Here is a 9,973-nt window from a genome sequence, read left to right as displayed (position 1 = left end):
ATGATTATAAATATAATAACATTACCTTTTGCACTATATTAATTTATATTATTATGTATTGTCAACTTTGTACTTTTTTTATGTCATTGCCTGAAATAAATGAATAAATGAAAAATGAAAAAAATAAAATAAAATGAAATAATAATTAGCATCTAATAAAAATAATAATACATTTGCTTTTCCTGTTTTGCTATTTTTTCCAGAATGTGCAACTAACAGACGATATGGACCAACATCAAATGTTCAATACAGAGGATGCTGGTTCTTAGGAGGATATCCAAAATAATCTAACTATACTTACTCTTTACTGCTGCTTTTATGATGCGATTGAGATTTGTCCTCCACCTTGCATCGCTTGCTGTCTGGCTTGGTGCCTTCCTCGTCATTCTAACGAGACGACACAAATATTAGTGGGACAATACAAGCTGTATCTGAAACAGCACACTACTCTTAGTACAAACCTTGTGCTTCCTCTTGGTCTTGCTTGAGCTCTTTTCAGAGCTCTGCTTGGTGAATTCCTTGCTGTCCCTGTCTTGGGAGTCGTCTCGCTCCACTTTTATCTCAGCAGGCTCCTTGTATGGCCGCCCAGGGATCCTGGATAGCAAGCTGAGATCTGTGGGAGATAGGATTGGAAAGATAGGGTTTAATTTAGTTAGAAAACATAATAGAGATTTGTTTTTATGTGTTTAGGTTTCAATTTGGACTGACCTATCTTGACTATCAAAACCTGCTGCGGAGGCTGCCTCGTGGTGGAGCGCTCTTCCGGGTCACTTAAAGGAGACAGCAGCTCTTTGTCCTCCAAAGAGAACACACACACAGGCGTCCGGATGCTCTCAGTGTACTTGGGCGTCTGAGACGAGGACGGGATGCTGTCATTTTCTTCGGAGTCTGACGTTGTCGAGTCTGTGACAAACTCCCGAGACTTCTCGCAAGACAACTTGGCTTTGGCCTTGCGCTTGTTGACGGTGGTGGCGGTGGTAGCTGTGGTGGGCCGCGGAGAGGATTTTGGCTCCTTTTTGATGCTGGGCTTGCGGGAACCCTTGGTGGCGGCTATTGGCCGGTGAGGGGGGATCTCAGGAGCTGGCTCGCTTTCCACCCTCAGCCCGCCCTTGGGTTCCTCCACCACTGGGGGCTTTTCAGACTTTTTAGGCTGTTTCTTCCCCACAGGCCTCCGGCTCCCCGAGCTGCTTTCACTCTGGGCTGGAGATTTCTGCCGACCGCGGCCAGTCTCGCCTCCTTTTTGCGCCGCTCGAAGGTCCCTGCATGGTGCCGGCGCTGAGGAATCTTTGGATCCGCCGCCCTGGCTCCCGTAGCCTCGACCTGAGCTATTATCTCTGCCCTCTTTTTTGCTTTTGGTTTGCACGTTGTTGTTGTCCAATGGCGACGCTGGAGAGAACTGCTTAGTCTTCTTGAACCAGTTGTCCAGTTGCCACTTGTTGTTGGCCATTGGTTGTTCAGGCTAAAAAGAAAAGCAAAAACATTCTCACTTTAATTCAGTTTTATTTTATTACATACATGGACAGAATTGTACATACCAGCTTCACTATTAACTTTTACTTGATATGGCCAGATCTGATAACTTCTTATCAGTATTTAGGGGCGGTATAGCTCGGTTGGTAGAGCGGCCGTGCCAGCAACTTGAGGGTTGCAGGTTCGATCCCCGTATCCGCCATCCTAGTTACTGCCGTTGTGTCCTTGGGCAAGACACTTTACCCACCTGCTCCCAGTGCCACCCACACTGGTTTAAATGTAACTTAGATATTGGGTTTCACTATGTAAAGCGCTTTGAGTCACTAGAGAAAAAGCGCTATATAAATATAATTCACTTCACTTCACTTAATCATAATTGGGTTTCTTCTGGCTTGTATAAAAACAACTTATTTGAGAGCCCTCCTTTATAAGTGTGCTGGGCATTCACAATTCTTACTAATTATGATTCTTGTTTGATTTGAAATATTAAATACTTTTTAATGAGACTCTTTTGCAAATGTGAAATGAAGTGAATTATATTTATATCGCTTTTTTTCTCTAGTGACTCAAAGCGCTTTACATAGTTAAATGCCGCTTTTAAGTTACATTTAAACCAGTGTGGATGGCACTGGGAGCAGGTGGGTAACTTGTCTTGCCCAAGGACAAGGATGGCGGAAGCGGGAATCGGACCTGGAACCCCTAAGTTGCCAGCAGGGCCGCTCCACGCCGCCCAATGTCATACATGTACAGTATGTCATACATCAGCAGCCAAGAAGAGCGTTTGAAACCTGTAATCTCTTTTGAAAAGGGTTTATCATAATTTATATACCAAAAATAATATATGGATTTGAGTGGGGAATCATGCTGGAACAACCTGCTGGAGAGCCTCAGGACTGTAAAGATGGTTGATATTTATAAAAAAAATTATAATAATAATAAAAAAGGTGAGAGGCCCACCTTTTTAATCAGGCTTTTTACTGATCATTTTATATTTCTTAGATTTTGAATTGTTATTCAGTTATTTTCAATTGTACCTATTGCTTTTAGTAAGAATTAAAAAAAGCTTTTTAGTCAAATGGGAACTTTTCTAACTATTTTATGTTTTATTATCCATCAATCCATTTTCTACTGCCTGTCCCACTTGGGGCTGCAGAGGGGTGTGGACGTCTCAGAGGTGGTGTTTTCCTGATTCCTCAGTGCCATGCCATGTCTTGTTATCATCAATGGTGCTGTGTGTGCTTGCAATTTCTTTCTTTTTTCCAATTTGAAACTGGTGTAAAGCACTTTATGCTGCAGCTTGTCTTTGTATATAAAGTGCTATATAAATAAAGTTTTGATTGATGCTGAATCGTGAGTATTTCACAATGTTCATCGCACTTTTTTATTGGATCTCTTTAAATATATTTATGCTATATTGTGTAATATACTTTTTTATTTTGTTAAAAATCCCCCAAAAAATTCGAAAACACTGTTTTTTAACCATAGGGCCGGGGCCCATTGTTGGTCCGTGAGCACTCCCTAGAGGGCCGCCAAAGAATATCTGTTTCTCAGTTGTGGTCCATATAAGCTGCTGCGGTACTCAGTTGTACTACACTTTTCCACCGCTGCTGGCAGTAATGGAAATGTCAAACAGAAGAAGTCTGGAGCTCAGTGGTGAAGCTGTATTTTCATTTGCACTTTTAATTGTATTGACAATTAAGAGACATATTCATTATTAATTTTGTTTGTTCATTTTTGCACATTATAATTTTATGTAGAAAAATGTCAGTTATTTAAGAGCCCCTCCTTATGCAGTATATTTGGTTAGTACTTATCTTTCTAATCAGCTTGACCCATACTTGAGACCTCCGATTTCGGGAGGTGGAGGGGGACTGGGGCGTGGTTGTGGGCGGGGTCGTGGTTAAGAGGGGAGGTATATTGACAGCTAGAATTCACCAAGTCAAGTATTTCATACATATACATATTTATGTATATGTATGAAATATATATATATATATATATATATATATATATATATATATATATATATATATATATATATATACATCCTGAAAATATGCAAACAAAACTGTGTTTAGATAATTGATACTTCAAACTTGCATAAATAAATCTTAAGGATATAACATAACTTGGCTTCTGAGAGCTTAAAAATGTAATGAATAAAATGCTAAAGTTGTTGATAAACAAGCGATTATTATAATAATTAAATATGGTCATTTTAAATGAATTATTATAATCATTTAAAATTAATTATTTCATATATGTTTATTTTAATGTATAATTCTATGGCTGGATGTAATAAGGTTTCAGAAAAAATACAAATAAAAACAATTCATTTTGATGTTTTTAGCAAAATATAGTAAAAATGTACTTAGTTTTTTTTGTAATTAATAAATATATTTATTTTTAGGTAAGATAAACATAATAATACAATTTATCTCTAGTCTGGATGATTTAGTTCTTGTCACCCTGTTGTCCTCCTGTCATAAAAAAAAAGGCTGTCCTCACTCAGGTCCGCATGGAGCTGGAGGGGGCGTGGCCTCCAGCTCCGGCTGAAAATCGAGAGATTTTTGGGAGAAAATTTGTCGCAGGAGGTTTTCGGGAGAGGCGCTGAATTTCGGGAGTCTCCCGGAAAATCCGGGAGGGATGGCAAGTATAGCTTGACCTAAGCTTAAGGTTTATGTGTTAACTAAATAATAATATTTGTGTTTAACATCATTTTGACAAGCTTGGAAACTGTAAGTAGGTTAGATATAATTATTGAATATGATTAAATTCAAGAGTAAGATTACCAATTCAGTGTTAATATTTTAGTGAGCCCTAGGCCCCCTTGTAGTGGAAAAGTTGGGACCTGAGGTCAAAAAGGTTTTAAAAAACAGGCTTTGTGAAAGTTTGGGCACCCGAGTTAAGGTGTTTGAGGTTATGTTCTTTGCTTTTTCTTTGATTTTATGTGACAACAATTATTCCTACGTATGGACCGCCATCCTGCATCCAGACACATCCTAGCTGAGCATCAAAGTATTGATGACTATGTCTGTGTTTTCTTTATCTTTGGCTTTCTCCTCTAGCTAATCCTGCTTCATCAATCAATCAATCAAAGTTTACTTATATAGCCCTAAATCACCAGTGTCTCAAAGGGCTGCACAAGCCACAACGACATCCTCGACTCAGATCCCACATCAGGGCAAGAAAAAAACTCAACCCAATGGGATGACAATGAGAAACCTTGGAGCGGACCGCAGATGTGGGGACCCCCCCTGGGCGACCGGTGCAATGGACGTCAAGTGGATCGAGCATAATAACGTGCTTTCGCTTCAACGTGCAAAATGGAAAGATGCTACGTGTGGCAAGCGGACTTATTTCCTATTTGTCATCAAAGTAAAAGCAGAGTGTGTAAACATCTCTTTACATCGGCGTGATAAAGAATGTCTTCCAAATATTAAACAGATCAGAAGTGATACTGGGACAATGCAAGCAGTCCAATTTAAGGTTTTACTGGACCAAAGGGTAAGTTACGTTACCTCCGGAGAAGCAGGTCGTGGAGGCTCGTTGGCCTCGCTGTCCGTCGTGCTGCTCTCACTCTCGCTCTCAGAACCCGAGCTGCTCTCGGAGCCACTGTGGCTGCTGGAGTCATCCTTGGACTGCTCCGGTCCTTCGCTGTTATTGCTGCCACAGAGAAAAATTAACTACATTAATGCATCGCATATGAGGCATGTGACACACGGGGCAAAGTTTCTATATGTGATACATCACAAAAATGCTGATTTGATGTTTATTTCATAGGTTTGAGTGACTTCCCCAAGCGCTAACCTTTCTGATTTGTTTCTTGAGATGTTTTTGGCAGAGTCCTGCTCTCCATCACTGTCCTCGCTGCTGCTGAGCTTGAGGTCCTCTGCCAGCGTTCTGTGATAAAGAGACAGTGTGGTTTAATAAGACATCGTAGGTTAGGTCGCACTATTATCAGTTTAAAAAAATATATTGCGTACGTTGGCTGGTTATCACAAGGCTTGGACTGGTGGCTGCTTGAGCTCTTGGAAGAACTGCCCCGCTCTGTAAAGCACAGACATATGTAAGGAGAGTGTAATGGATACAGTTGTCAATTTGAAGTTTGCCTCAAAAATGTACATGGAGTATACAGGCTTCTGCTAATCACGCAAGGCTTCAGCTTCAAAGTCGACCAGATTGAAGATAACAGAATAAATTGTGGTCTAACTTTGCTGTATTACTGTACTATAATGTTGTTTTTTCCTTTTTTTATTTTAACCTATATATTTATTCCATTTTTATGTATTACAATTTTGCTGTTCAACTATTTTCTTGCTCAAAAATTATTGGAAAAAGGCTTTTTGATTCATGTTTGCCACACAAATTCTAATTAAAATCTATTATTTTATATTACAGCTTCCGTCATTTTTGGTTGTATTAGTTTGTCAAACTATTATTCTTCTACTTGACAATTTTACTGTTAAGTTGGTTCTTTGTCATTGTAACATCTAGACTACACTATCTACACTTCTGTGAAAATGTAATAATTATTCTTTATTCTGTTTGGAAACTTTACATTATTAGTTTTGGGCAATACAACATATATGAGTATAGATCCAATACCAACTAGTTACAAGGGCAGTATTGGTCATACCAATACTGACACTTCAAATTCAGTTCAGTTTATTTCCAACTTGCGTACAATACAATGTAATGCATCACATATTTCCAGTTGTTTCATTACAGCACGTCCGAAAAAGAGTAGGAATAAGCAGAGCTTATTTAATCCTACCCCTTCTCATGTCATAGCAGTTTTATCTCATTTCTTTGTTCTCTGTTTGTAAGAGAACATTGAATAAATAAAGTATGAATAAATATATATCATAAGTAAGTAAAGAAATATTAAATACCTAAATAATCATTATTATCTAATTTAAAAAAAGGTTCAAGATATTCATCATAATTGTTCTTTGTACTTTGTGAACACTTGTAGTTTGAACAGTCTCTTAAACAGAATCATATTGGTGCTTTGTTTGATTTCCTTGCTTAATACATTCCATAATTTTATTCCACATACGGATATGCTAAAGGTCTTAAGTGTTGTACGTGCATACAAATTGTTAAGATCATTAAATGGTAACATTCTTGATCACAATGATAATCCGACTAAAACACAGGATGGCGGTGTATCAATATCAATACAATATTTAAATTATTTCCAACTATACTCTGATTTAAATCATTTGTTTTTTGTCCTTAGATCTCCCTGTGTCCACAGACTTATAATTACTGAGTTAATACACAATAACAAAAACGACAAAATATTTTTTTGGAAAATAAAAAAATATCGATCTTACCAGCCATTTACTGATACTGGTACTGGTCTCGTTACTGTCAATATTTATACTGATCCTCCCACCTTTGTTTATGTTCAAGAGTTCTAGCTTAGCAGTTAGCATATCCTCCTAAAGTGTGTAATGTAGCATGTTTTGCTAGTCCTCGTCTTCCAGTGATGGTACTTGTAAGAAACTGTTGTTTTTAGTGCCATGGAGGCGATGAAATTGCTGATTTAGAAGTGGCTATGCACAGTTGAATGATATTATTCGCTAGCTAGAATGCTACAGTGCATTGAGGTCGCGTGTGTTTGCTTGTGGCTGTCAAGTTACTGGACACGGCTAGAATGTGCCATCAACATGCATTATCACGTTATAACAATAGTTTTAAAAGCACTATCGTCTGCCAAATGTGTATATTTCATATTGTATATCGTCTATATAGCGCAACAATATTTATTTATATTATATGCTGACGCAATTACAGTTTGCGGAAACCCTGCTTTAATGCATGTATTTGTGCTGCATACAGTGTGAATTGTGTATCCTACTCACTTGGGAAGGAGTGAGAATCCTGTCGAGGGGAGAAAAAAAAGTAAAACATTCAGTATTAGCCCTTTAATAATTTGCAATTATTCCGTCAGCTATTGTAAGTTTCACAGAATAGCGGCAACATAAGTCGTATTATTCATGTGCTGGTTCAAGAAGGAGGTGTAAGTCTGAACCAAAAGCATGGGTGATATAAAAGTTCATCAAGACACGTTGAAAAAAAGGCAGCTGCTGGGCAATGCTGACCTTAGTGGGGAACGGAAACTTGGAGGGCTCTGTCTTGCAGGGGGTGTGGATAGCTGTCAATGGAGGGGGCCAGGTCTGAGTCATTTCCTGAGAGAAAGAAAACACCGCCCACACACACACAAAAGAGACAGGGGAAAATTGTGAAAATGAGCCATAAGACATAAGGTGCACGCATTGTGAAATACTTTTTGACTGACACGAGATTCTCCGAATACTTCACCAAAAATAACTTTAAATTACACACCTTCAGAATCTCGTCCACGCAGTTGGCGTCTCCAGATCCCTAAAAAGAGATGCTTAGATTTTAGAATAGCTTTCAATGTCCAATGTTCAGAAATGTCTAAAAACGGATTTCCAAGTCCGGATTTAGCTAGGAAATTAAGGAAATATTCAAAGATAATAGGTTTAAAATATATGCTAATTTACTCATCATTTACATATACATAAGATATGTACTATGCTTTTTCTTTGGCTTTTGCAAGCTACATATATGCAGCTCTTGTTAATAAACCCCATCCCCATTAAGTGTGTCAGGTGTCCTCAAAAGATGAGTTTTTTTTTCTTACTAAAATGTAGTTTTATAATATTAAAGATAATTTCTCCGTAAGCGTGTATGACAGCTAATACTGCTAAATTGTTATTTAAAGCATTGCCATTGTTTTATGATGGTATAATAAATTGATTAGTTGTGAAATTAGAACAGCATTGGACTGAGAGATGCACAGTGCAACAACATTTGCATTGTTGTTTTTATCTTAATTATGTGCAAGATGTATTTTCAACACTTTTTAACTCATAGTTAACTTGCAGGTTTGTAACAACAGTAACAACAAAATCTGGTAAGTTTTTCGATATATTCCTCGTAATTTCTATAAAATGTTTCGCAGCCCAAGTCCAAACGTAAAAAGAAAATCTCAATCTAATGTTACACCTGTCTGTCAAAAACATGTCAGAGCAAGAAGTAGTACAGTTACCCTTAATTGCCAATCAAGCATTTTCAAAGGTGAATGTGAGGAAAAGAGCTTCTACTAGAAGTACTGAAAGAATTACTGCTGAAAATTACATTTGAAAAAACACTATGTGTAGACATTTTATGAGCCCTTTCGGTCAGTTCAAATTGTGATCAGATTGTTGTGAATATATATTCACGTTCTAAACAACAAAATAAATAGTCCTACCTCTACAGGCTGCGAGGGGATCTTGAGTTTGGTCAGCGAGGCTTTTCCATTAGACTTCATCTCCCCCATAGTGCTGCTGTGCGACTGTCCGCTGTAGCTTTCTGCTTGTGAGCTCTTGGCTTCTGCCGTCTCTTGGCCGTCCATAGGCCTCACATAGGCCGTGGGTTTCTGCAGCATGGAGCCCGGTTTGGACATGAGCGACGGGGGGAATGCCTGACTTGAGTGCTGTCCGCTAGGGAAGGAAGTGTGAAGTCGTGAAGGCGAGTCCCAGTTGGCCTCCCGGTCTCGCGGCGACTTGGACCTGTAGCGCTCCTTGCTGTGATGCTGCTCGGCGGCCAAGGAGCTCCGCGAGTGGCTGTTGCCGCCGGAAGAGCTCAGCGAGCCCTTGGCCGGACTGGATGTGTGCGACTTTGAGTGATCTGATCCACTGTGCTTACTCGACTTCTTTTCCCGCAACTCTCCGCCGTGTCTTTGGCTACCGCTGCTGCTGCCGCTACTGCCGCCGCTGCCCCTCTGGCTACTGTGCCCCCCCTGGAGTCCGGAGCGTTTCTGAGACTGGGATGAGGAGGCCGCTGAGGCGGGGCCGACAGGAGTCCACTTACTGCTCTGGCTGCTTCCGCTTCCTCGCTGGTCACCGGCAAACAAGGGCAGGGCCAATTTCTCCTCGGAGGAAGACGAGCTGTTCGTAGGTTTGGCGCTAAGCTTCGGAAGGGTCTCGCCAATTGGATCTTTCATGTCGTCGTAATTGCCCAGCATGCTCTGAATACGGCTCGACAGTTTATCTTCTTTGCTGGACTGGAGTCAGGGCAGGAGTGTCGTGTAGGAAAAAAACAACAATGAGAAAATTGCAAAAACACCTGTAAACATACTAACAAACAACAACAATGAATGAAAATGAGTGTCTCCTTGGTTTACTTTGAACTTAACGGTGATAAGTAGGGGTGTCAAAAAAACAAACATTTTCAGACTAATCGCGATTCTTTTTTGTAACGATTCTTAATCGATTAAAAACATCAAAAATCTATTTTAAAAAAAAATCTGTCATGTTTAGCTACTCAGGCAAATCATATTGTTAATGTAGATACCCATGTCTGCTGTACAAAATTACTTAAAAAAAAAAAAAAAAAAAAGTGTAGAATACTTCTCTTGTTGCTTTATTTGTATTTGACTTTATTAAATGTTTGGAAAGAATTTTATCAAACAGAACCAGTT

At 39.2% G+C, this 9,973-nt stretch overlaps 1 protein-coding gene across 4 annotated transcripts in view; it reads right to left on the bottom strand.

Annotated features, from left to right (window-relative positions):
• The window catches only part of aff4 (AF4/FMR2 family, member 4), a 77,296-nt gene that overhangs the window by 14,565 nt on the left and 52,758 nt on the right, over positions 1–9,973 (bottom strand). For all 4 annotated transcript variants that reach the window (XM_061962544.2, XM_061962545.2, XM_061962543.1 and 1 more), the window contains 10 exons: positions 8,762–9,556; positions 7,828–7,866; positions 7,584–7,670; positions 7,344–7,362; positions 5,457–5,520; positions 5,281–5,373; positions 4,992–5,136; positions 709–1,459; positions 462–613; positions 302–387 (listed from right to left, as the gene is read on the bottom strand). In XM_061962544.2, the coding sequence (XP_061818528.1) occupies positions 302–387; positions 462–613; positions 709–1,459; positions 4,992–5,136; positions 5,281–5,373; positions 5,457–5,520; positions 7,344–7,362; positions 7,584–7,670; positions 7,828–7,866; positions 8,762–9,556 (2,231 nt within the window). The remainder of the gene's footprint in view (positions 1–301; positions 388–461; positions 614–708; positions 1,460–4,991; positions 5,137–5,280; positions 5,374–5,456; positions 5,521–7,343; positions 7,363–7,583; positions 7,671–7,827; positions 7,867–8,761; positions 9,557–9,973) is intronic.

This window comes from Nerophis lumbriciformis, linkage group LG09 (assembly GCF_033978685.3).
Source record: "Nerophis lumbriciformis linkage group LG09, RoL_Nlum_v2.1, whole genome shotgun sequence".
Taxonomy (NCBI): Eukaryota; Metazoa; Chordata; class Actinopteri; order Syngnathiformes; family Syngnathidae; genus Nerophis; species Nerophis lumbriciformis.
This window is presented reverse-complemented; position numbering and strand designations above follow the sequence as displayed.